Consider the following 27,757-nt stretch of genomic DNA (forward strand, 5'->3'; position numbering starts at 1 on the left):
TGTCAGGTTCCTATAAGGTGTCAGGATGTCACTGTCTATTTCTCCATGGAGGAGTGGGAGTATATAGAAGGACACAAGGATCTCTACAAGGACGTCATGATGGAGAATCAGTCGCCCCTCACATCACCGGGTAAGAGGAGACTTTATTGTAAAGGATAGAGCAGTACGGAGGCTCCACCTAGATCCCCCATCATCTGATAAACACATAGAAACAATGTATTCAGTCAGTGTGTGTGTTTCCTACAGATGGATCCAGTAATGGGAACCCATCAGAGAGATGTCCCCGTCCTCTGTATTCCCGGGATTCCACACAGGAAGATCACACCATCCCTCACCAGGATCAGGTAGGTGTGACTGAGCATCCAAAATGTATTCTAAACTGTATGAGATGACATTCCTGTTGTGATAGAGCTAACTTTTCTAAGTGTTTTATCATTTTGGGGTTTAGGAAGAAGAACTGAAAGACATCAAAGTTGAGATTAAGGAGGAAGAAGAAGAGTCGTTGGTGAGTGGAGATCAGCAGTCTATGGAAGAGGGGGAAATTTTTGTGAAGAGTAAACAGGAGGAATCTTCTCTAGATATTGGCACAGGTAAGTAAATGTATTGATTACATGTTCATGTTACCTAAAATTGATAGAGATGTGGGAAAAAGTTCTGGAGAATTAACAGATTTCAACATCTCCATTCTCAAAAGATAACATCATATCAAATGAGGAGGAGATACTGTACACCATATGAAAGGTCCATCTCCATTCCTCAATATAACATCATGTTCCCAACAAATGATGAGGAAATACTGAGATTGCAGGCTTGGCTGGCTTAAATCAGGTTTGGTCTCCACCCAGAGACTGGCCACATTAATCACCTTGCAGGTGGACAGACAGACATGGAGAAGGCCAAATGAAAGGTCGATCTCTATTCCTCAATATAACGTCATGTTCCCAACAAATGAGGAGTAGATACTGTACACCATATGAAAGGTCCATCTCCATTCCTCAATATAACGTCATGTTCCCAACAAATGAGGAAGAGATACTGTACACCATATGAAAGGTCCATCTCCATTCCTCAATATAACGTCATGTTCCCAACAAATGAGGAGGAGATACTGTACAACATATGAAAGGTCCATCTCCATTCCTCAATATAATGTCATGTTCCCAACAAATGAGGAGGAGATACTGTACACCATATGAAAGGTCCATCTCCATTCCTCAATATAATGTCATGTTCCCAACAAATGAGGAGGAGATACTGTACACCATATGAAAGGTCATCAGAATTGATGAGGATATGTAATATAACCACCCAGGTGTATTCTTAGGTAATGCAAAAAAACACTTCAGTGATCCATCAGATCTGAGAGAGAACCCAATCATACACATGAACAGTTGCTTGGTGTTATCAAAAGGTCTCTAGTTTATTGAACACAGATATTTATGCAGTTGTAAAGAGGATAAAGTGGTGGCATAGGAGTGACTTTCTTTATCAGGATAAGATATACGTCATCTATTTAGCAAGCATCTGCTTCCATCCTGACAATGCAAGTTCCTGTTTTCATCTCAATGATGTAGGTTACAGTTCATAAAATATGTTTCTTAGTTGTATGGCTGTTGATCAGTTACAGTGGAAAGAGCAAAGCCATTGTATGAGTCTTGAGACCCCCCCTATGGTTTCCAAGGTCACTGAAAATGGCTACCGGTGTTGATTTATAGTAGGATTTTCCCTTTAAGGCCGGAATCACACTAGTGCAGTGCGAATTTCAGCTCTCTTATCTCTGCAGAGATAAGAGAAGTCTTTTTAGATGCGAATTTGGAGACCTGGAAGAAGTTACGGTGAGAGGAGAGTGGGGGAGAAGTGTATTGAGCTGAATGAGAGAAATTCCTGAAGAGAACTGAACACATCTGCGAATCAGCTGCGTACCCATAGAAGATAATGGGCTTGAATTCGCACCTGAGCCGCACCACAATGCCTAAAAGACGCACACGGTTTTACTGCAATGCGCAGTGCGAATGCATCGCACATATGTGAACCAGCCTCATTGAAAACAATGTATTTAGAAATGTTCTGCGTATTGGAATGCGGTTTAAGCCGCACTCAATTCGCATAGGTGTGAACCTGGCCTTAACCATTTTTTTCTGCTTAGATATATACGATACAAAAATAAATGTAAGCTACTTTTACCATTTTATTTAAAATTTCTTTCTAACAGATGGTCGGTATGTACGGAACAAGTCTAAGAGAAGTCCGTATTCTCCAGGAATAAAACCCATGACTCAGAATCTTCCTCACAGACCTTCCTGTTTGGAAACCTCAATGGATCCCTTTAATCCAGAGGAATCTTCTGACCAATCGCATGCTTTAACTTCAGATAACCATTGGAGATTCCACAGCACTGATAGACCATCTAATCCTAAGGAATCTTCTCTGAGCCAAGAAACCCTTCCCTCGAGGGAGAGCTTGATGTCCTGTTTCAGGTGTAGGAAAACTTTTAAGACGAAATCTGAACTTCTTATACATCTCAAATCTCATACCAGTGCGACCTTTTCATGTTCAGAGTGCGGGAAATCTTTCACTGAGAAAAAAGTCTTTGTCGTACACCAGAGAATCCACACGGGCAAGCGCCCTTATTCGTGTTCGGAGTGCGGGAAGTGTTTCACGGAGAAAGGAAACCTTCTCACCCATCTGAAAATTCACACGGGCGAGCGCCCTTTTTCATGTTCTGAGTGCGGGAAAAGTTTCACTCTGAAAGGAGACCTTCTTCGACACAAGCGGATCCACACGGGCGAGCGTCCGTATTCGTGTTCTGATTGCGGGAAGGGTTTCACCCAGAAAGGAGCCCTTGTTATACACCAGAGGATTCACACGGGTGAGCGACCTTTCATATGCTCAGAGTGCGGAAAAGGTTTTGCCGGGAAAGGAAAGCTTCTTAGACACCAGAGAAGTCACTCGGTCGAACATCCTTTCTCGTGTTCCGAGTGCGGGAAATGTTTCACAGAGAAAGGGAAACTTATTAGTCACCAGAGAGTTCACACGGGGGAGCGTCCTTTTTCATGCTCAGAGTGCGGAAAAGGTTTCACTGAGAAAAGAGCACTTCTTACACACCAGAGAATTCACATGAGCGAACCTCCTTATTCATGTTCCGAGTGCGGGAAATGTTTCACGCAGAAAAGAAGCCTTCTTAGACACCAGAGAAGCCACACGGGTGAGCGTCCGTTTTCATGTTCAGACTGTGGAAAAAGTTTCACTCAGAAAGAACATCTTATTACACACCAGAGGAGTCACACGGGCGAGCGTCCTTTTTCATGTTTAGAGTGCGGGAAATGTTTCACTGAGAAAAGAGCTCTTCTTATACACCAGAGAAGTCACATGAGCGAACCTCCATTCTCGTGTTCGGAGTGCGGGAAATATTTCACAGAGGAAAGAGGACTTGTTATACACCAGAGAATTCACACGGGGGAGCGTCCTTATTCATGTTCAGAGTGCGGGAAATGTTTCACTCAGAGATCGCACCTGCTTAGACACCAGAGAACGCACAAGGGGGACCGTCCTTATTTATGCCCAGTGTGCGGGAAGTGTTTCACTCAGAAGGAAAATCTTATCACACATCAGAGAAGTCACACAGGTGAGCGTCCTTTTTCATGTTCAGAGTGCGAGAAATGTTTTACAAATAAAGGAAATCTAATTCGGCATCAGAGAACGCACACCTGCTGATGTCGGTGACAACTGGAAGGTGGCATCTAAAATATTAAATTGTGTAGTCCTATACAATCAATATATTTATAAAAAGCTGGAAATATCGACATTAGGAATGTTTTTTGGAAGTAATGGCGCCCGAATATCGAGAAAATTGTGACATTTTTCCCGCACTTGGGACACCTATAACCTTTTTTGTAAATGGACTCCTTCCCTTTAGACCCAACATGTAGCCCATCATTTGTGTTTTGTTTTTCGAGCTGCCCTTTGTTGATGAAATCTGAATGCTCAATTGGTACTAAGGGGCCCAAAGTGGCATGTGAGTGTACAGTGGAACCTTGGATTACGAGCATAATCCGTTGCGGGAGAATGCTTGTAATCCAAAGCATATCAAAGCAAGTTTCACCATAGAGGTCAATGGAAACGAAGATAATTTGTTCCGCATTGACTTCTATGTCATGCAATACCGCATGTGACCAGAGGTGGGTGGGGGAGGGGGGGGCGCCGGAGAGCCTCGGATATACTCGGGGACAGCTCCCGGCTGATCTCGAAAACCCTCGGAAGAGAAAGAGTTACCGCTCCAGGTGGATTGTGTTAGGATGATCAGTATGGTCTCAGGAAATCAAGGGTGCTGGCAATTAAACAAGTAAGAGGAAATATGGACAGCCGCACTCCAAAAAAACTTGATGGTTGTCTTTATTTAAAAAAGGGAGGATGCACTACAAATCACAGCACACGACACAGGGGTAAAACAGCTGACGCGTTTCGCACTATTAGCTAGTGATTAATCATAGCTCGTAACGGAGTATTTCTGAGTGGGCACGGCTCCGAACCATTCCAAGTGTCACCGGCTCCCCCGCACCTCAGGCCAAATGCAGTACTGCACACCCCATTAGCTTGAATTCTGCTCGTTTTGTGAGACAACACTCGCAAACTAATAGTTAGACTCAGGTAGGGGCGCGCAACTTTAAGGCGGCGTAGCGTATCGTATTTACGCTACGCTGCCTTAAGTCATAGAGGCAAGTACTGTATTCACAAAGTACTTGCCTCCTAACTTACGGCGGCGTAGCGTAAATGCGGCGGACGCAAGCGTGCCTAATTCAAAATAGGCCGAGGGGGCGTGTTTTATGATAATTTGCTTTGACCTGATGTGATTGACGTTTTTTGGAATGGCGCATGCGCCGTCCGCCTACATTTCCCAGTGTGCATTGCGGCTAAGTACGCCACACGGTCCTATTGATTTTGACGTGGACGTAAATGACGTAAATCCCTATTCACGGACGACTTACGCAAACTACATAAAATTTTCGAATTTCGACGCGGGAACGACGGCCATACTTTAACATTACTATTCCAACTATTTGATGGAATATCTTTAGGCCTGATAATGCGTTACGTAAACGGCGCATCTGTACTGCGTCGGCCAGGCGTACGTTCGTGAATAGGCGTATCTAGTGATTTACATATTCTACGCCGACCGCAATGGAATCGCCACCTAGCGGCCAGCCTAAATATTGCACCCTAAGATAGGACGGCGCAAGCCCTCGTATCTTAGATAGGTTTAAGTGTATCTCTGTTTGAGAATACACTTAAACTTAGGACGGCGCAGATTCCGAGATAGGTCGGCTTATCTACTGATACGCCGACCTAACTCTATGTGAATCTAGCTATAAGTCATAATAAAAAAATAAAAAAAAAGTTGCTCGTTATTCAAAACGCTTGTTAACCGCGTTACTCGTAAACCAAGGTTCCACTGTATATCTTTTTACAGTCAGTTATGACAAAAAGACGTCCCACTAATACACAGAGGATCAATTTAACACTTCAACCCAATCAGAATCGATCTTTCACAGAAGAACCTTTTGGTTGCTGCTCGTCGTTGCGCTTTGTTCTGCTTTACTGGAAAGTTGCCTTGTCATTGGTCCGAGTTAAATGAAGATAACTGATTTATTTTGATATTTTACTATAATTGCACACGGTTTAGATGACATCTTCGTATTGGTGACCAGTTATTCTCTTTTCGTAAAGTAAATATTAAAGGTCTTACAATATTTTGTTCCGAGTCCATTTTCTTTTATTTATGTAACAAAGTCCCGGGTCCCCTGAAACCCAGTGGTGACCTCCAGAGTTAGGGACAGCTGACATCCTTCTTTGTAGAGTAGGTTACAAGGCATGGATGGGTGTAATGCAAGATGAAATGGTGGGTGCCAGACACTTTTTGAATGCAAAGAAATTTATCATCTCTTAAACAGAACTGTGGGCCAAGACACCCTTAGGTAGATGCAAAGATAATTGGCAGACTCCGAGACTTCTATAGGTAGACAGCTATACAGATGAAGGCCTCCAGCCAGACACCACTTCTTTATAGGTAGAACCGCTGTCTCCTATGGCAACAATCTTGTAACTGTTACTAACGGTAAATGTATTTAACTATCCGCAACACAAACAGTTCTCTTTACCCCACACTCACTCACTGTGGGTCTTCACTCAACGATCTCCCAGTCTCTCTCACTAGACTTCAGATCCACTAGCCACTGGATCCCCTGAGCACTCAGTATCTTCCTCAAGCGTCAACCCCGCTTCAACTCCTGGCTTGGCACTCACAGATACCCCTAAAGCTTCCCCCCTGCTGACATGTTAGGTCCCTGGCTTGGCACTCCACAAGCATCACCTCTGCTGTACTGCTGGGTCCCTGGCTTGGCACTCAAAGATACTCCTAAAGCTTCACCCCTTCTGACACGTTAGGTCCCTGGCTTGGCACTCCACAAGCATCACCTCTACTGTTGCGCTGGGTTCCTGGCTTGGCACCCTTGGCGCTGAAGTTTTCCCACTCTCTACCGTCCCCGGCTGGCGAGAAGTCTGCTCTGGTACTGCCCTCAGCTTACTCACAGTGATCTCCGGTAGCAAGGTGGATGGTCCCTTAGTGGCGACAGCTTCCCCTCTACCTCCGACCATGACTGGTTCCTCGTTATAGATGCAAAGGGTGGGCCAACTCAATATTGAACCCTGGCACCAAAAATGGGGCATTATTATTCCCCCTACTATCAAAGAGAAGGCACTGACACCAGGACAGTTTCTTATCCATCACCCCGGCCTCGAAGACTCTCCACTGGCTATCCGTAAAGGATCGGAATACCTTTACCTGCCTCACCCACAAATGCACACAAGAAAAACGCGTCTCAATATTTATGCAAGAAAATAAAATACTACACCCCTAATCGGGCCCTCCGATCAACAAATCAAAATCTCCTCCACATCCTCAAGTTCCGTCACAAATCGAAAGGGGAACGAAGATTCGCAGTCCAAGACCACGGCTATGGAACGCTCTACCCACGAACATCTGCATGGAAGAAAACCATCGGGCCTTCAGGAAAAAAAACTGAAGACCCACCTCTTCTGAAGGACCTAGACCAAATTGGACAAAGTGCCTTGAGGCGATTTATTTCGCATTTGTATCGCTATACAAGTCACTCACTCACCACAGTCTGTCCCCCTAAAGTCTGGCCCTTTGTTTAGAAATTTTGGGGACCCCCAGTCTAAGGCCCCATACACACGATAGAATCCATCCGCAGATAAATCCCAGCAAATGGGTTTCTGCGGATAGATCCTATGGTGTGTACACGCCAGCGGATCTGTTTCTGCGGAGAAATCTCCTCTGGGATGGATTCCAGCAGATCGGATATTTGCTGACATGCACAACAAATCCATCTGCTGGAATCCATCCCAACGGATGGATCCGCTCGTCTGTACAGACTCACCGGATCCATCCGTCCAAAGGGATTCCCCGCACGCGTCGTAAGGATTTGACGCATGCGTGGAATTCCTTATATGACAGCGTCGCGCCCGTCGCCGCGTCATAATCGCGGCGACGGCGCGACACGTCATCGCCAGAGGATTTCCGTGCGGATTTCAATGCGATGGTGTGTACACTCCATCGCATAGAAATCTGCGGAAATCTTTGAGAGGATTTATCCGTGGAAACGGTCCGCTGGACCGTATCCGCGGATAAATTCTCTCGTGTGTATGGGGCCTTAGTGTTTGGCAGATCCTACAACCGCCCCTTAGTGTTTGGTTAACCAGGATGTTCCATTAAGTAAGCTTTTCACCTGCCTACCTCTGGCGGGGCCATCTATAAAATATATGGTACAATTTTCATACAAACTGTCTATTAGGGATGAGCCGAGCACCCCCCGATTCGGTTTGCAGCAGAACATGAGAACAGGCAAAAAGTTTGTTCAAACACCATTAAAGTCTATGGGACACGAACGTGAAAAATCAAAGGTGCTAATTTTAAAGGCTTATATGCAAGTTATTACCATAAAAAGTGTTTGGGGACCTGGGTCCTGCCCCAGGTGACATGTATCAACGCAAAAACATTTTTTTTTTCTAAACGGTCATCTTTTTTGGAGCAGTGATTTTAATAATGCTTAAAGTGAACATTTCTAAAGGAAAAAAATTCATTTAAAACTACTCACGGCTGTAATGTATTGTCAGATCCGGGCAATATAGATAAAATACCAAAATTCATACCAGGCTCTTCAGGTCCAGTATGGATATTAAGGGGAACCCTGAACTAAATTGAAGAAAAATGGCGTGGGGGTCCCCCATGCACTATATACTCTGAACAGCAGTATATATACTATACGGCCTGCCCTATCAAAAAATGTAATTACATGCCCCTGTTAAATGGGCAGAAAAATTGGGCCTTGGGCGGTAGGGCTGCGCATCTTCACCGATCTCACGATTCGATGCGATTACGATTATCAAGTCCACGATTCGATTCGATTCGATTCCGCGATGCATCACGATGCATCACGATTGCAGCGCAAGTGCGCATGGCTTTCATCAAAAAAAAATTAAGTACTCCATGTTTTTTTCTATCTGTTCTTAAAAAAAAAACACACAATAACACTTCCTGCATGTAGCAAAGTCTAAACACAGCAGACATGCTACAGGAGATGGTCAGAGACTGCAGACATGCTACAGGAGATGGTCAGAGACTGCAGACATGCTACAGGAGATGGTCAGAGACTGCAGACATAATACAGGAGATGGTCAGAGACGGCAGACATGGTACAGGAGATGGTCAGAGACTGCAGACATAATACAGGAGATGGTCAGAGACGGCAGACATAGTACAGGAGATGGTCAGAGACTGCAGACATGCTACAGGAGATGGTCAGAGACTGCAGACATGCTACAAGAGATGGTCAGAGACTGCAGACATAGTACAGGAGATGGTCAGAGACTGCAGACATGCTACAAGAGATGGTCAGAGACTGCAGACATGCTACAAGAGATGGTCAGAGACTGCAGACATGCTACAAGAGATGGTCAGAGACTGCAGACATGCTACAAGAGATGGTCAGAGACTGCAGACATGCTACAAGAGATGGTCGTAGACTGCAGACCTGCTACAGGAGATGGTCAGAGACTGCAGACATGATTCAGGAGATGATTATTCTACCCCATGCACCGTTGCTACGTGTTAAAACAATGCACCCTCATCTTATCTGTGATCTGTGCTACTGCTAGCCACCGTGGTCACTCAGTGAAAGTGAAACGGTTGGTAAAGTGATCTCTATCTCTCCTTCTCCAATCTTCGTGGCACACTGGCATTGAACAAACAGCTACAACAACATATGCCATTTAATTAATTATGGTTTTATGTATTCATTCTCTTAGTGATTGATTCACATAACTTCATTACTTACCTTGTTTGTATGATTTATGGTTTTGCTCATCACTGCCCCACACATGCACTGCATTGCATGTGTGGGGCAGTGATGAGCTAAATCATACAAAACAAGGTAAGTAATGAAGTTTTGATCAATCAGTAAGACATTGGACAATAGATTAGAGCTAGACCTACATAAACCATAATTAATTAAATGGCAATGGTATGGTCACAAACTATTTATTATTTACAATTATTATTACAGTCATACATTTGCCATATTTGAATTTTACAGTCCACTCCACATGGTGCATCAAAGATATGATAATATATTATATTATATACCTTGATTACAGTTATAAGTGTACTAGTAGTACTACTGTGACAGTCAGTGTCTCTGTTGTGTACCTGATGATGATGATGACGAGTCAGTTCTGCACTCACTGCTGGAGGTCTCCTCTCCTGTTGCCTGTGAGGAGGACAGAGGACAAGTGCAGCCTGTCTCGCTCGGGGTCTCTCTCCCACAGTCCTGCAGCTGCTGCCCACAGCAGCCAGTTGTGAGTCGGCAACGTTCTCCCCCTGTACCAGGCAGCCTGCAGTGCACGCTGCATAGTAATGGTAAGCCGAGGACAGCTCTGGGAACTGGGACCGGAACTCACAACAGGTGTCACTCTGTCTCCTCTCATGTGTCTGCCAGTGAAGCAAGTGACACAGGGCGGCTGTGGATGACGTCGGCGGAAGGCGGAAAAAGACGGCGCTTACTTCGGCTGGGGACTCGGAGGAAAGCTAAGTGTCTGAGCGCTCCGGGGGGAGGGCTACGCTGTGCTGGCGCTGCACGTGTCCGTCTCCTCTCCTCAGGACTCCGAGTGTGACACAGGGGAAGGCGGCAAAACTTCGGCTCCGCGCGGCAGGACGCGACGATGACGTCATCAACATGCATCGATTATTTAAAGCAACCGCATCGATGCAGAACCGCCGGGGGTCGAATCGCGATGCATCGCTGCATCGATTATATTCGACAGCCCTATTGGGCGGTGGTGATGGTGCCACAACACTGTAACTCCTCACATATACTCTTGTCGGGTGCAGGAACGGGAACTGCTGTGAAATATGTCAAAAATTATAAATACATGCCCCTGTTAAACAGGGGCAGTAAAATTGGGCCTTGGGTAGTGGTGGTGCCACAACACTGTAACCCCCTCACAGATACTCTTGTTGGGTGCAGGAATGGGCATTGCATTTAAATATTATCTCAAGAATTGTAATTACATGGCCCTGTTAAACAGAGGCAGAAAAATTGGGCCTTGGGTGGTGGTGGTGGTGCCACAACCAGATACTCTGTTGGGTGCAGGAACGGGCCCTGCTGTAAAATATTAGATCACAAATTGTAATTACATGCACCTGTTAAACAGAGGCAGAAAAATTAGGCCTTGGGTGGTGGTGCCACAACACTGTAACCCCTCACAGATACTCTTGTTGGGTGCAGGAACGGGCCCTGCTGTGAAATATTAGTTTACAATTTTTAATTACATGCACCTGTTAAACAGGGGCAGAAAAATTGGGCCTTGGGTGGTGGTGCCCTAAACTAAAGATATTGTTGGAAGCTAGCATCATCAAGATTGAGGAGGAATAGGATAGTCAGCATAGGCAGACTTCAAGGGATCCCACTTCCATAGCAAATTCAATCAGTTACATCAGCATCGGGTGCTTGATAGCTGCTGATCCAAGACTGATTCATTTTCATGAATGTGAGCCTATCACCGGAGTCTGTGGACAGGCGCACTCTTTGATCAATTACAAAGCCTCCAGCAGCACTGAATGTGCATTCAGAAAGCATGCTGGATGCAGGACAGGCCAGTAGCTCAATTGCATATTGAGCAAGTTCTGTCCAGTGGTCCATCCTGTGCTCCAACAGGAAGACTAGAGGGACAGTGTCACTGATGCATGCATTGTCGCTGCTCACCATCCTTGTAGCCTCCTCAAATGGTGACAGGACAGTGCATGCATCCTTGATCAGTAGCCACTGGTGTGGCAAAAAGAAGCCATACTCATACAGGTACTCATTGATGGACCTCTGCTGTGTGTGCAGCCGCTGCAGCATTTCCAACATTGAGTTCCACCTGGTGGGCATGTCACAAATGAGACGGTTGGTAGGCAGTTTGCATTCCCTTTAAATGTCAGCCAGCCGAGCACTGGCATTGTATGACCGGTGGAAATGACCACAGGCTTTTCTGGCCTGCCTCAGGAGATCCTGTAAGACTAGGTACCTGCTCAAGAACCGCTGCACCACTAAATTCAGCACATGTGCCAAACATGGAACATAGGTGAAGTGTCCGTTTCGGGGGGTAGAGAGAAGGTTGGTGCCATTGTTACATACAACCATTCCTGGCTGAAGCTGGCGTGGCGTCAACCACCTCTGAGCCTGCCCCATCAGAGCTGACAATCTATGCCCCTGTCACGTACCTGGATCGTGAGCCTGACGTGTAGAGGAGAGCCTCTCTTGCCGCACAGGCTTGTGGGACCCTGAGGTTGATACAGTAGCCACAGAAGAACGGTGATGCAGGAGTGTCTAGGATCAGTCCAATATTTGGTATGGCTGGTGATGCAACAGGCAGACCGTCAGGGCTGGGTAGACCAGAGCTGTGGCTGGCAGGCTGGATCGCAGAAGAGACAGGAACTGGTGCGACTCGCACATGCGCAGTAGGGAACCGGGCAGTGAAGACGCAGAGCTTCACTTCCCGATTCCCTCACCGAGGATGGCGGCGGGGGAAGCCGAAAGCAGAGCTACCGATCGGCTTCGGCTGCTGACGTCGCGGGCGACCTGGACAGGTAAGTGTCCATGTTTTAAAAGCCAGCAGCTGCTGTATTTGTAGCTGCTGGCTCTTAAATAAATTTTTTTGCAGGTGAACCCCCGCTTTAAGGTGAAAAAATACAAACCTTTACAACCCCTTGAAGCTGTTATAGCTGCAAAGGGTGGGGCCAAATCAATATCGAACCCTACGGACTAAAGCTGGGATGCCATTAAATTTCATGTGCGTGTAAAGGCAGGTGTCCCAATACTTTTGGTAATAAAGTGTATATATTTAGTTTTTTTTTTTGTTTTCTGCCATGAGGCTGCTGATGAAGTTCCAATGTGCGTAGAGCATTAATGGTTCGGCACCCAGGAATTTGACCGAAATTCAATACATCCGTATTCTGGAAATTCAAGGACAACAGAGGGTGCAGTTGTCGTTTTTTCCACAAGATGGCGATATCTACTTTTTCTAGAGGAATGTACAGAGGAAATGAAATAGGATGCAGAGAGCCAGATGTGGCTTACATTAGTGTTGGAGGGAAAAACAAGTCATTGTTGGACCTGGCAGCAGAGGAGGTAAGAAGATTTTTTTTATATCTACACCCAGTAATTTCTCCGTCATGTCCGTCCTCTCCCTCCATAGTCACTGCGATGTCTGTTATCTCCAGCAGATACACACATGATTGAAGTATAATAATCTGTACACAGATACATCCTAAATATAGAACCATTTATCCAACTGTCCATCCAGAGCCTCTGGTTTATAGACCGGATACATCCTAAATATAGAGCCATTTATTCAACTGTCCATCCAGAGCCTCTGGGTTATGTACCAGATACATTCTAAATATAGAGCCATTTATCCAACTGTCCATCCAGTGCCTCTGGTTTATAGACCAGATACATCCTAAATATAGAGCCATTTATCCAACTGTCCATCCAGAGCCTCTGGGTTATGTACCAGATACATCCTAAATATAGAGCCATTTATCCAACTGTCCATCCAGAGCCTCTGGTTTATAGACCAGATACATCCTAAATATAGAGCCATTTATCCAACTGTCCATCCAGTGCCTCTGGTTTATAGACCAGATACATCCTAAATATAGAACCATTTATCCAACTGTCCATCCAGAGCCTCTGGTTTATAGACCGGATACATCCTAAATATAGAACCATTTATCCAACTGTCCATCCAGAGCCTCTGGTTTATAGACCGGATACATCCTAAATATAGAACCATTTATCCAACTGTCCATCCAGAGCCTCTGGTTTATAGATCAGATATATCCTAAATAAGGAGCCATTTATTCAACTGTCCATCCAGAGCCTCTGGTTTATAGACCGGATACCTCCTAAATATAGAACCATTTATCCAACTGTCCATGCAGAGCCTCTGGGTTATGTACCAGATACATCCTAAATATAGAGCCATTTATCCAACTGTCCATCCAGAGCCTCTGGTTTATAGACCAGATACATCCTAAATATAGAGCCATGTATCCAACTGTCCATCCAGTGCCTCTGGTTTATAGACCAGATACATCCTAAATATAGAGCCATTTATCCAACTGTCCATCCAGAGCCTCTGGGTTATGTACCAGATACATCCTAAATATAGAGCCATTTATCCAACTGTCCATCCAGAGCCTCTGGTTTATAGACCAGATACATCCTAAATATAGAGCCATTTATCCAACTGTCCATCCAGTGCCTCTGGTTTATAGACCAGATACATCCTAAATATAGAACCATTTATCCAACTGTCCATCCAGAGCCTCTGGTTTATAGACCAGATACATCCTAAATATAGAGCCATTTATCCAACTGTCCATCCAGAGCCTCTGGTTTATAGACCGGATACATCCTAAATATAGAACCATTTATCCAACTGTCCATCCAGAGCCTCTGGTTTATAGACCGGATACATCCTAAATATAGAACCATTTATCCAACTGTCCATCCAGAGCCTCTGGTTTATAGACCGGATACATCCTAAATATAGAACCATTTATCCAACTGTCCATCCAGAGCCTCTGGTTTATAGACCGGATACATCCTAAATATAGAACCATTTATCCAACTGTCCATCCAGAGCCTCTGGTTTATAGATCAGATATATCCTAAATAAGGAGCCATTTATTCAACTGTCCATCCAGAGCCTCTGGTTTATAGACCGGATACCTCCTAAATATAGAACCATTTATCCAACTGTCCATGCAGAGCCTCTGGGTTATGTACCAGATACATCCTAAATATAGAGCCATTTATCCAACTGTCCATCCAGAGCCTCTGGTTTATAGACCAGATACATCCTAAATATAGAGCCATTTATCCAACTGTCCATCCAGTGCCTCTGGTTTATAGACCAGATACATCCTAAATATAGAACCATTTATCCAACTGTCCATCCAGAGCCTCTGGTTTATAGACCAGATACATCCTAAATATAGAGCCATTTATCCAACTGTCCATCCAGAGCCTCTGGTTTATAGACCGGATACATCCTAAATATAGAACCATTTATCCAACTGTCCATCCAGAGCCTCTGGTTTATAGACCGGATACATCCTAAATATAGAACCATTTATCCAACTGTCCATCCAGAGCCTCTGGTTTATAGACCGGATACATCCTAAATATAGAACCATTTATCCAACTGTCCATCCAGAGCCTCTGGTTTATAGACCGGATACATCCTAAATATAGAACCATTTATCCAACTGTCCATCCAGAGCCTCTGGTTTATAGATCAGATATATCCTAAATAAGGAGCCATTTATTCAACTGTCCATCCAGAGCCTCTGGTTTATAGACCGGATACCTCCTAAATATAGAACCATTTATCCAACTGTCCATGCAGAGCCTCTGGTTTATAGACCAGATACATCCTAAATATAGAACCATTTATCCAACTGTCCATCCAGAGCCTCTGGTTTATAGACCAGATACATCCTAAATATAGAGCCATTTATCCAACTGTCCATCCAGAGCCTCTGGTTTATAGACCGGATACCTCCTAAATATAGAACCATTTATCCAACTGTCCACCCAGAGCCTCTGGTTTATAGACCGGATACATCTGAAATATAGAGCCATGCTGAAATTAAGCTAGAAATAGAATCTCTTTTCCTTCGGTTACGCTGATAAAGAAGACCTCTAATCTGGTATAACAAACCATATTGACTATTTAGAAATGCTGTGCAGACATTATTCATCCCGTTACAATGCAGATAATTCTCAGTTTATTACCCGTCTACAGGGAGTCTTGAGTCCTGTATAGATCACATGCCCACATCAATGAAGATGACCAAAGATCAAAGACACCCGACTGAGAGGATGTTAGACCTCACCCTGGAGATCGTCTACCTGCTGATTGGAGAGGTGAGGAGAATTCTGGGAGGTCACATGCAGGACCGGAGTGGAAATAAAATTCAGCCCTGGCATTATTATACCAGCCCAACAGCAAACGTCATTATTTTCTTGTTCATAAAAGGGAAAACCGTACATTTCAAAGCACAGAGACCACCTTCCGCAGAAAGAAAACCCTACAGTAAAGGGGGTGGTGTTACTGATATAAGGGGGAAACCTTTATATCAGTGCCCCCCTACATTATTGTATTCAAACTGTTTTGTCTAGGAATGACACAGGTTATATACTGTATATCAATCAATATCACACAAAATGATTATCTATATGGATAAATGATTTATTCTGATATATACGATGAGTATGTGTTAATTTAAACATAGGTTAATTCTTATACATTTATAAACATGATTTCATAATGCTAATTAGCTTTGCAAAACATTTCTACTTATAACCACTATTTTTTATATTTCACCTTGTACCAAAGTTGTTAGGTCCGCAGATACTAAAATTCTAATCATCTCTGTGACCTAGAATATCATAGATAATTTGAATGATTTATCAAAAATATGGATGACTATGGACACACAAATTTCATTCCTTGTCCGCTGGTTTCATGTGACAAGAGACACTATTGTTCAGGCAAATCTCTGTCCCAACATAAGCTTGTAAAAAGCCTTCAATAGTTGATGTAATACAACTCGTACAAACATGAGCTCATACATTTTTCGCTGAAAGATTTCCAACAGAGCAACAGCCCACTGATTGTGAGATCATGGTTCATCTGTTTTTGAGGCCTAATAGAACAACTCTCTGTAAACAAAGCCCTGCCTCCTAGATCGTGATAGACGGAACTCAATTTGTTACAGAGAGTGGACGGCTGCCGAACAGTTGAGAGTCAGACCCTAGCTCTGTGACACAGCGCGAGATATATACCGATGTGCAGAGGCGGCTCTTTAATTAGGCAAATTAGGCGGTCGCCTAAGGCCTCGCACTCACAGGGGCTTCACGGCCACCTAACTTGGGGGACCAGGGACCTTAACGCTTCCGCTGCTGTGCTCAGGCAGCGTTAAGAGCCCTGACTCAGGAGAGGGACCGCCAGCGTCCCTAACAACCAGTGAATATCGGTGACACCACCCCTTGTGATGTCAATGACCCAGCATGCCCTCAGTCAATGACATCACAAGGGGGCGAGTTCACCTGGTGACATCACCCCGCCCCTTAGTTATTAAAAAGTAGGATCTGGGGGCCGCCTTGTTAAAGGGGGCTTCCAGATTCCGATAAGCCGCCCACCCGTAGACCCCCTCAACCACCGGCCAGGGTTGTGGGGAAGACGCCTTTGTCCTTGAATTATTTTTCCCATTATGGGTGTGAGTGGGGCCCCATGTCCAGTTTTGCCTAAGGCCTCACAAAGCCTAGAGCTGCCTCTGCCGATGTGTGTAATTAAAAAAGTGGAGGGAGAGGAGAGGAGAGGCGGCACTTGGATCAGCACTGAACGCTGCTGCAGCCGCAGCTCAAAGCAGCCCCAGGGCAGGCGGCCTGCCTGGAAATATCCCGGCAGGCCAGTCCGGCCCTGGTCACATGGTATCACTTTTATCCCAACCTGATTATCGAAATGTCTCAGCCTGAAGTTAGTATCATTTACATTTTCCATGATGTTCCACAATAGTGTTACACAGTAGTGAAGAAGACATCTGGTAAATATGTGACCTCCAGTAGACACATCACTGTCCCTTCATCTGTGAAGATTCTAGAAGTCACCAAGAAGATGATGGATCTGCTGACAGGAGAGGTGAGCGGTGGTGGGAATTCTGGGACATTATCCAGTAACAGACAAGGGATGTGTCTGGATGGTGACTGTATCATTGTGTGTGTCAGGTTCCTATAAGGTGTCAGGATGTCACTGTCTATTTCTCCATGGAGGAGTGGGAGTATTTAGAAGGACACAAGGATCTCTACAAGGACGTCATGATGGACAATCAGCAGACCTCGAATGATGGAAAATTAGGAAAAAATAAACTTTCCTTGAATGAGATGACATTGAACCTCACTCTGGAGATCATTAACTTGTTGACTGGAGAGGTGAGGAGGATTCTGGGAGGATCACATGAAATCACTCTGATCTCTATTGGTAAAGGTGACCAATTCTGCTCAATTGGGGTGGGGAAAATTGTAATATTATATTTATTGCTGTATATCACAGGGCTGTGCTGTAGTTATGAAGACAAGAATGAGAGAAAGAAGAGGCCCCATCGCCACGTCTCCACCAACCTTCCTGGTTCTTAAGAGAAAACGCAAGAAGAAGATTCTAGAAGTCACCCAGAAGATCATTGAGCTACTGACAGGAGAGGTGAGCGGTGACGGGAATTCTGGGACATTATCCAGTAACAGACAAGGGATGTGTCTGGATGGTGACTGTATCATTGTGTGTGTCAGGTTCCTATAAGGTGTCAGGATGTCACTGTCTATTTCTCCATGGAGGAGTGGGAGTATTTAGAAGGACACAAGGATCTCTACAAGGACGTCATGATGGACAATCAGCCGCCCCTCACATCACCAGGTAAGAGGAGACTTTATTGTAAAGGAGAGAGCAGTACTATTCTGACTCCGATTGTTGTGAAGCGATCTATCCATTGTGAGACCTCTATGCCTGGCCTGTATAAGCAGATATAATCACTGAGGACAATCCTCATCAGATAGCTTGAACTCACCAAGTACCGATTCTATTCGCAGAGATGCTTTTATTCCGAACATCGGGTTACAGCAGATGACAGGATACAACAGATGAATAGGTTGTGGTACTGATGCGGTCAAGAGATGATATTGTCTGTAGCTTACTATGCAGAATACATGTGCCCTGCTACATGTGGCCTGTAGCTGCCTCCATTACACAGGAAGTACAATCACAGGAAGAAGGGGTGGAGAATTACATACAAAGGAAGTGTGTCAAACATCAGGGAAAGAAACAAAGAAAAATACTTGCTGTAACAAAAAAATTCCACACTCCCCTTGATTGCTTTCGTCATATATCACTTCCTCCCAGTCTGAATCTAGATATCAGATATTCCAACCGCTGACAACTATAAACAAGACGATACTTGCTTGATTGCTGAACATGAACTCTTTATTAGAACCAGAATACAAGTCTTATATACAGAGGAGGAGGAGGTTTCCCCCTCCTGCTCATATTACTCTAACAATACACCTGTGCACAAACATAAATTAATATGAGCTAATTAACTAATCCCTTAAAGCAGCCGATGTGACTCGTTATATATATAAATAATAAAAAAAAAGAAACAAAAAAAATATATAATTTTTTTTTTTTTTTTTATAAAAAAAAGAGGGGTTGTCATCCGGGGGCCCTGGGGATCTCCAGGCCCCCCGGACCCCTAAAAAAAAAAAAAAATTATTGGCCCTTTAATAAAAAATATATTAAAAAAAATATATTTTTTTTTATAAAAAAAAGGAGCGTTTGCCAACCGGGCAAAAAAAAAATTGGCCCTTTAATAAAAAATAAAATAAAAAAAGAATAAAAATATATATATTTTTTTATAAAAAATAACAAAAAAAAAGGGGGGGTCTCCATCTGGGGCCCTCCGGGTCCCTGGGGACATCCGGACCCCTAAAAAAAAAAAATGCCTGTACCCCTCTGATGGCGGCCCTGACCACATGAAAGGTCCACCTTCGTTCCTCAATATAACGTCATGTTCCCAACACATGAGGAGGAGATACTGTACACTGTATGAAAGGTCCATCTCCATTCCTCAATATAACATCATGTTCCCAACAAATGAGGAGATACTGTACATCAAATGAAAGGTCCATCTCCATTCCTCAATATAATGCCATGTTCCCAACAAATTAGGAGGAGATACTGAAATTGCAGGCTTGGCTGACTTAAATCAGGTTTGGTCTCCACCCAGAGACTGGCCACATTAATCACATTAAAGAAAAATATATACAAAAAAGGGGGGTAGCCATCCGGGGCCCTGGGGACCTCTGGGCCCTTTAATAATAAAAAAAATAAAAATAAACATTTATAAAAAATAAAAAAAAGGGGGGTTTTCCACATGGGGCCCTGGGGACCTCTGAGCCCTTTAATTAAAATATATATATATATATATATATATATATATATATATATATATATATAAATAAAATAATATAAAAAAATGTATTTTTTTATAAAAAAAAAGGGGGGGTTGCCATCCGGGGGCCCTGGGGAGCTCTGGGCCCTATAATAATAAATATATATATATATATATATATATATATATATATATATATATATATATATATATATATGTATATATAAATAAAAAAAATATATAAAAAAATATTTATTTATTTTATAAAAAAAGGGGGGTTGTCATCCGGGGCCCTGGGGATCTCCGGGCCTCCCGTACCCCTAAAAAAAAATTGGCCCTTTTAATAAAAATATATTAAAAAAATATATATTTTTTTATAAAAAATTAATAAAAAAAAGGGGGTTGCCATCTGGGCCCCTGGGGACCTCCGGGCCCCTTACAGGTGTACTGCCTGTACCCCCCGATGGCGGCCCTGACCACATGAAAGGTCCATCTCCATTCCTCAATATAACGTCATGTTCCCAACCAATGAGGAGGAGATACTGAGATTGCAGGCTTGGCTGGCTTAAATCAGGTTTGGTCTCCACCCAGAGACTGGCCACATGAATCACCTTGCAGGTGGACAGACAGACATGGAGAAGGCCATATGAAAGGTCCATCTCCATTCCTCAATATAATGTCATGTTTTTCTTTCTAATAGATGGACATCGTGTCAGGAATACTTTGGATAAAGATCCCTCTAATCCTGAGGAATCTTCTGACCAATCACATTCTGTTACTTCAGACCTCCATCTCCATCCTCACAGTGCAGATTCATCAACACGCCCATCTATACCCAAGGAGTCTTCTCTGATCCATGAAGGGTTTCCCACAGGAGAGAGTTCATTATCGTGTTTGGAGTGCGGGAAATATTTTAAGAGGAAATCTGAACTTCTTCTACATCTTAAAACTCACCCCAGTGTGACCTTTTCATGTTCAGAGTGCGGGAAAGGTTTCTCTAAGAAAAGCGAACTTCTTACACACCAGAAAAGTCACAAGGGTAAGAATCCTATTTCATGTTCAGAGTGCGGGAAACACTTCAATTTCAAGTCACAGCTTCTTATACACCAGAGAAGTCACACAGGTGAGCGCCCCTATGCGTGTTCAGAGTGCGGGAAGCATTTCACCTGCAAAGAAAACCTTGTTTTACACCAGAGAATTCACACAGGTGAGCAGCTGCACTCCTGTTTAGAGTGCGGGAAACGCTTCAATTTCAAATCACATCTTCTTAAACATCAGAGAATTCACACAGGTGAGCGTCCTTTCCCATGTTCAGAGTGCGGGAAATCTTTCAGCAGCAAATCAAACGTCCTTTCACACCAGAGAACTCACACAGGTGAACACCCATATTTATGCTCAAAGTGCGGGAAAGGTTTCTCTAAGAAAAGCAAACTTCTTACACACCAGAAAAGTTACAAGTGTAAGAATCCTATTTCATGTTCAGAGTGCGGGAAACACTTCAATTGCAAGTCACAGCTTCTTACACACCAGAGAAGTCACACAGGTGAGCGTCCATATTCATGCTCAGAGTGCGGGAAAGGTTTCTCTAGCAAGGAATACCTCGTCATACACCAGAGAATTCACACAGGTGAGCGCCCCTATGCATGTTCAGAGTGCGGGAAGCATTTCACCAGCAAAGAAATCCTTCTTAGACACCAGAGAATTCACACAGGTGAGCGTCCTTTCCCATGTTCAGAGTGCGGGAAAGATTTCATCAGCAAATCAAGCCTCCGTTTACACCAGAGAACTCACACAGGTGAACGCCCATATTTATGCTCAAAGTGCGGGAAAGGTTTCTCTAGCAATTTAAACCTTGTCACACACCAGAGAATTCACACAGGTGAGCACCCTTATGCATGTTCAGAGTGCGGGAAAAGTTTCAGTAGCAAAGCAAACCTCCTTATGCATCAGAAAATTCACACTGACAAGCATTCGTATTCAGGTTCAGAGTGTGGGGAACGTTTTTCTGATGAAGTAACACTAAATAACCACCAGAGAGAGCGTCCGTATTCATGTTCAGAGTGCGGAAAATGTTTCACCCAGAAAGGACACTTACGTAATCACCAGAAAACTCACACAGGTCTGCGTCCTTATTCATGCTCAGAGTGCGGGAAATCTTTTGCTGAAAAATTAAACTTTCGTAGACACCATGCGGTTCACACCCGTGACTATGCATTCTCATGTTCAGAGTGCGGGAAAGGTTTCATTGCGAAAGAAAACCTTCTTGTACACCAGAGAAATCACACAGGGGAGCGACCTTTTTCCTGTTCAGAGTGCGGGAAATCTTTTATCAGAAAAATAACACTTAGTGTACACCAGAAAATTCACACAGGAGTGCGTCCGTATTCATGTCCGGAGTGCGGGAAATGTTTCATTAGTAAAGCACACCTTCAAAATCACCAGAAAACTCACACAGGTAAGAAACCTTATTCATGTTCAGAGTGCGGGAAATCTTTGGCTGACAAAGGCAGTCTTCGTAGACACCAGTTAATTCACACCGGGGAGTATCCATTTTCATGTTCAGAGTGCGGGAAAGGTTATATTGAGAAAGCAGCCCTTCTTTCACACCATTTAATTCACACAGGTGAGCGGCCTTATTCATGTCCAGAGTGCGGGAAACTTTATGGCAACAAAGGAAGCCTTGTTAGACATCAAAAATCTCACACGGGTGAGCGTCCTTATTCATGTTTAGAGTGCGGGAAAAGTTTCGTTGAGAAAAGACTCTTGATTTCACACCAGAGAATTCACACGGGTGAGCGTCCTTATTCATGTTCAGAGTGCGGGAAATCTTTCACTCAGAAAGGACACTTGTTTTTACACCTGAGGACTCACACGGGTGAGCGTCCTTATTCATGTTTAGAGTGCGGGAAATGTTTCCCTCAGAAAGAAGGGCTTGTTCGTCACCAAAAATCTCACAAAGAGAAGCATCCTTATCCATGTTTAGAATGCGGGAAAATTTTCATTAGTAAAGGAAATCTAAGTAACCATCAGAGAAAACACACCCGCTAAATCCACCGACGAATGTATTGTAGGGTTCAATGAAGAAAAATATGTAGTTTTTCAGGTGGTACAACTCTGTAAAAGTGACATGGTGTGTGTCTGGTTTGCTTAGACATCTCCTGGCTTCTTCTATTTCTTGGACCCTCCGGTTGGGATCTCGGCCCCCCACAGTTCCTGGTTCTGTTCCCGCACACCTTGGGGGCGTGTAGGAGATCATAGGCTTCTCTAATCTGCCATACCACTCTGTGACCTCAATGTTCTTCTTCTTGAGCCACTCCTTTGTTGCCTTGGCGGTATGTTTTGGGTCATTGTCAAACTGTAACCAAAACGATAAATTAACATGAGCTAATTAACTAGTCATTTAACCAGCCTAGGTTTATGTGAACACAGGTACAGACTTTTATACACTTGAGGAGGTTTCACCCTTCTAATTATATTACCCTAACAATACAAACTGTAACCAAAAACATAAATTAACATGAGCTAATTAACTAGTCATTTAACCAGCCTATGTTTATTTGAACACAGGTACAGACTTTATTATAAACTTGAGAAGGAGGTTTCCCCCTTCTAATTATATTACCCTAACAATACAAACTGTAACCAAAAAGATAAATTAACATGAGCTAATTAACTAGTCCTTTAACCAGCCTAGGTTTATTTGAACACAGGTACAGACTTTTATACACTTGAGAAGGAGCCCCCCCCCCTCTTCTGATTATATTACCCTAACAATACAAACTGTAACCAAAAAGATAAATTAACATGAGCTAATAAACTAGTCATTTAACCAGCCTAGGTTTATTTGAACACAGGTACAGACTTTTATACACTTGAGAAGGAGCCCCCCCCCCCCTTCTGATTATATTACCCTAACAATACAAACTGTAACCAAAAAGATAAATTAACATGACCTAATTAAAGGGGTTGTAAAGGTTTGTTTTTTATTTTCTAAATAGGTTCCTTACCTTTTCCTTCCATTTCCCTTCTAAATGTTTTTTCTTTGTTTGAATTTCTCACTTCCTGTTTTTCCTCAGTAAGCTTTACACCATCATCCAAGCAGTGGAAAGTCATTTAGAACAGCTTACTGAACAGCTTACTGAGGAGAAACAGGAAGTGAGAAATTCAGACAAAGAAAACAAAGAAAAAAAACATTTAGAAGGGAAATGGAAGGAAAAAAGTAAGTGAGCCAACAATGCACTAGCTTAAAGGAACCCTTTTTAGAACATAAAAAACAAACCTTTACAACCCCTTTAACTAGTCATTTAACCAGCCTAGGTTTATTTGAACACAGGTACAGACTTTTATACACTTGAGAAGGAGGTTCCCCCCCTTCTGATTATATTACCCTAACAATACAAACTGTAACCAAAAACATAAATTAACATGAGCTAATTAACTAGTCATTTAACCAGCCTAGGTTTATTTGAACACAGGTACAGACTTTTATACACTTGAGAAGGAGGTTCCCCCCCCCTTCTGATTATTATTTATTTTTTACTAGTAATGGCGGCAATCAGTGATCGTATTTTTATCTTGACTGCGACATTATGGCGGACACATTGGACACTTTTTACGCTATTTTGGGACCATTGTCATTTATACAGCGATCAGTGCAGTATAAAAATGCACTGATTACTGTTTAAATTACACTGACAGGGAAGGGGTTAACACTAGGGGGTGAGGAAGGGGTTAAGTGTGTCCTAGGGAGTGATTCTAACTGTGAGGGGGCTGGGCTACAGTAGATCAGTGTCCTGTCACAAGGCAGAACATGGAGATGCCTTGTTTACACAGGCATCTCCCCGTTCTGCAGCTCGGTGACACGATCGTAGGACAACAGCGGGCACGGTCACGGAGCTCACGGCATGTCACGTATAAGTGCGTGACATGGTCGGCAGGCGTTTAATAATATCCGTTTGTAATAAACATTTTTTTTGTTTTTTAGCTTTTATTTTTTGTTCTTTTTTAGTGTTGTATTACAAAAAAAGCACAACATTTTAATAAAATATAAGCCCTTTTAATGTTCAAACTTTTTTTGTTACTGTTGTATTACAAAGAAAAGCCCAAAAAAATGTATAAAAAATATTTGTAAATGACTTGCAATAATTTGTACAAAGGTCAATAATTAAAAAAGTGGCCCTTTTAATATTCAAACCTTTTTTTTAAGCTTTTATTCGTTTTGCATTTTATTTTTTTGTGTGTACTACAAAACAAGCACAAAAGCCTTTTTAATAACCATTTTTTTTTTATTCATTTATTTTTTGTGTTGTATTACAAAAATAATTCTTAATAACATAATTTTAAAGAAAGTTTTTGTTTTCATGTGTAACTGACTTTGCAATGCTTTGTACAAAGAAAAGTAATTGAGGAAAAAGACTTTTAATATGATTTTTTTTATTTTTTTTTATTTTTTTTAGCTTTTATTCATTTTTTTTGTTATTTGTTTAGTGTTGTATTACAAAAAATAGGACAAAACTGAAAAAAAATAAGCCTTTTAATATTCAAACATTTTGATATTTTTTTAGCTTTTATAAAAAAAGAAAATTGTAATTCCCTTATTTAGCTTTTAGTAATTTTGCTTGTTATTTGTTTAGTGTTGTATTACAAAGAGACGCTCAAATTTTTAAAAAAATATCTTAGTTTTTATTTGTAAATGACTTTGCGATGCATTGTATAAGAATAATAATTTTGTCTTTTTAAACTTGACAAATGATATAAGGGGTCTTCAAAACATTTCCGCACTTTTTTTAAACTTCAACAAATAAAAAAAAAATGCTGAAACGTTTTGAAGAAACGTCGTAGAATGCAATGTGTATTTGTTATCTTTTTTTTTTTATCTTATACTGTGTAGTGAGTTTTTTCTTGTTGTTTTGTTAAAAAAAAATTGTCTATGGTTTGTATACAATATTAAATAAAAAAAAAATTCCGTTAACATCAAAATAAAGCCTTGCGTGTCCTAAACAAAAAAGTACTGTATGTCAGGGCTTGACAAATCCTGGGCGCCAGGTCGTCATGGCGACTAGAAATGGTGTCCTGGCGACTTGGCTTGGAAGCTGGCGCCATCTGGTGGTGAGCCGTTGGTATTACAAGTTATTACCACCAGATGTGTGAGCTGGCGCCATCTGGTGGGGGCCGTTAGTATTACAAGTTAAGCATTACAAGTTAAACAGCAATTCTAATGTCATTTTTCACTATTTTTCACTGCCATCTTCTTCCCTCTAATTAGAACCCCCAAACATTATATATATTTTTTATCCTAACACCCTAGAGAATAAAATGGCGATCGTTGCAATACTTTCTGTCACGCCATATTTGCGCAGCGGTCTTACAAGCGTACTTTTTTGGGAAAAAATTACACTTTTTTTAATAAAAAAATAAGACAACAGTAAAGTTATCCCCATTTGTTTTTATATTATGAAAGATAATGTTACGCCGAGTAAATTCATACCCAACATGTCACGCTTCAAAATTGCGTCCGCTCGTGGAATGCCGACAAACTTTTAACCTTTAAAATCTTCATAGGCGACGTTTAAAAAAATCAACAGGTTGCATGTTTTGAGTTACAGAGGAGGTCTAGGGCTAGAATTATTGCTCTCGCTCTACCAATCGCGGCCATACCTCACATGTGTGGTTTGAACACCGTTTACATATGCGGGCGCTGTTCACGTAGTTGCAGGGTGCGTTTTCAGGCTCCTAACTTTTTTAGCTGGCTCCTAGATTCCAAGCAAATTTGTCAAACCCTAACGTAGAGGGTTCTTTACTGTAAGAGCGGCAAGGATGTGGAATTCCCTTCCACAGGCGGTGGTCTCAGCGGGGGGCATCGATGGTTTCAAGAAACGATTAAATAAGCACCTGAACGATCACAACATACAGGGATATACAAAGTAATACTGACATATAATCACACACATAGGTTGGACGTGATGGACTTGTGTCTTTTTTCAACCTCACCTACTATGTAACATGGTTCCTGGTCTCTCCCGCTCTTACCGGAAATGCCAAAGTGAATAAACATCTCAGAGGGCCGAATAAACCTCCACGATTTGGGTTTGGATGAAAGAGTTAAAGGGGTTGTAAAGGTAAAAAAAAAAAATCCTAAATAGCTTCCTTTACCTTAGTGCAGTCCTCCTTGTCATAGATATGCAATAAAGTCTGGCAGCTTACCTGTCTCGTGTCTTCATTAGAGGCCTGACCCTCTTTCTGGCTGTCTTTTATCACCTTCCTCCCTGTATGCCCCCACCCAGGCCATCCCAGGAAGTCTATATTAACTGTTGCACTACAGGTCTGCAGTGCTGTTCAACCTTTGTTTGTAGCTTGTTCCTGTCTGCAGGGTGTTACGTTTACCTTCCTGTGTACCGACCTTGGCTCGTCTCGTCTCTGACTTCTCCTGTTTGCCTGTTTCCCTGACCCTTGGCCTGTTCCTTGTTTACCCTTGTCTGCCTGTTGCCCGACCTCGGCTTACCCATCACTATCGCTTGTCCTGGTTGCTGCTTCCCCCCTCTCCCTGCGGAGCATGACCTTGGGCACCCCAGGGGTCGCGACCTGGATCCAGCCGCGGCGAAAGCCATCCTCACCACCAGAGGCTCTGGTGAACACAAAGCTGGGTCTTAGACTCCACGCCCTGGGTGATCTTGGGTTCGCGCTTCCTCCCTGATAGCAGCAGTCGGCTATAGGGTTCACTACCCTGTGGTGCATCCCTGACCCCAACGAGGTGCACTTGTCACCTGGCCACAGGTGACCTGACACTCCTTCACTTACCTCATCCTTCCATTTTGCTTTTAAATGTCCTAATTTCTGAGAAATCCTCACTTCCTGTTCTTCTGTCTAACTCCACACAGTAATGCAAGGCTTTCTCCCTGGTGTGGAGTGTCGTGCTCCCACATCATGACCAGGCCATTTTGTGCGACACGGCACTGCCTAATGCCCTGTACACGCGACCGGGATTCCCGGCGGTAAAAAGTCTGCCGGGAATCCCTGGGGGAAAACCGAGAACCTGCTCTGTAACTTTCCCCGTGTACACACCAGAGGTTTTCCCATCGGGAAAACTGTGGTGAGAGCTTTGGCCGGGAATCCCGGTGTTCTGATGAATAA

The 27,757-nt window shown here is 43.1% G+C and overlaps 3 protein-coding genes and 1 long non-coding RNA gene across 4 annotated transcripts; all 4 read left to right on the forward strand.

The window, feature by feature from the left end:
- Positions 1-362: 362 nt before the first annotated feature.
- On the forward strand, positions 363-4,056 carry LOC120909467 (gastrula zinc finger protein XlCGF26.1-like). The gene is made up of 2 exons (XM_040321243.1): positions 363-590; positions 2,213-4,056. Exons 1-2 carry the CDS (start codon positions 527-529, stop codon positions 3,712-3,714), a joined length of 1,566 nt encoding a protein of 521 aa, XP_040177177.1. The 5' UTR covers positions 363-526; the 3' UTR covers positions 3,715-4,056.
- An 8,635-nt stretch (positions 4,057-12,691) lies between these two features.
- LOC120909468 lies at positions 12,692-17,324 on the forward strand. The gene is made up of 3 exons (XR_005741271.1): positions 12,692-12,743; positions 15,430-15,551; positions 17,206-17,324. It is a non-coding gene; the product is annotated as an uncharacterized LOC120909468 (long non-coding RNA).
- A 163-nt stretch (positions 17,325-17,487) lies between these two features.
- Positions 17,488-18,341, forward strand: LOC120910508 (oocyte zinc finger protein XlCOF29-like). The gene is made up of 3 exons (XM_040322265.1): positions 17,488-17,618; positions 17,740-17,886; positions 18,270-18,341. The coding sequence occupies exons 1-3, from the start codon at positions 17,505-17,507 to the stop codon at positions 18,339-18,341; spliced, it is 333 nt and encodes a 110-aa protein (XP_040178199.1). The 5' UTR covers positions 17,488-17,504.
- A 1,915-nt stretch (positions 18,342-20,256) lies between these two features.
- LOC120909465 (zinc finger protein 260-like) lies at positions 20,257-23,584 on the forward strand. Its single transcript, XM_040321240.1, has one exon. It carries the CDS (start codon positions 20,309-20,311, stop codon positions 22,673-22,675), a length of 2,367 nt encoding a protein of 788 aa, XP_040177174.1. The 5' UTR covers positions 20,257-20,308; the 3' UTR covers positions 22,676-23,584.
- Positions 23,585-27,757: the final 4,173 nt, after the last annotated feature.

This window comes from Rana temporaria, chromosome 8 (genome assembly GCF_905171775.1).
Source record: "Rana temporaria chromosome 8, aRanTem1.1, whole genome shotgun sequence".
In the NCBI taxonomy this organism is placed as follows: domain Eukaryota; kingdom Metazoa; phylum Chordata; class Amphibia; order Anura; family Ranidae; genus Rana; species Rana temporaria.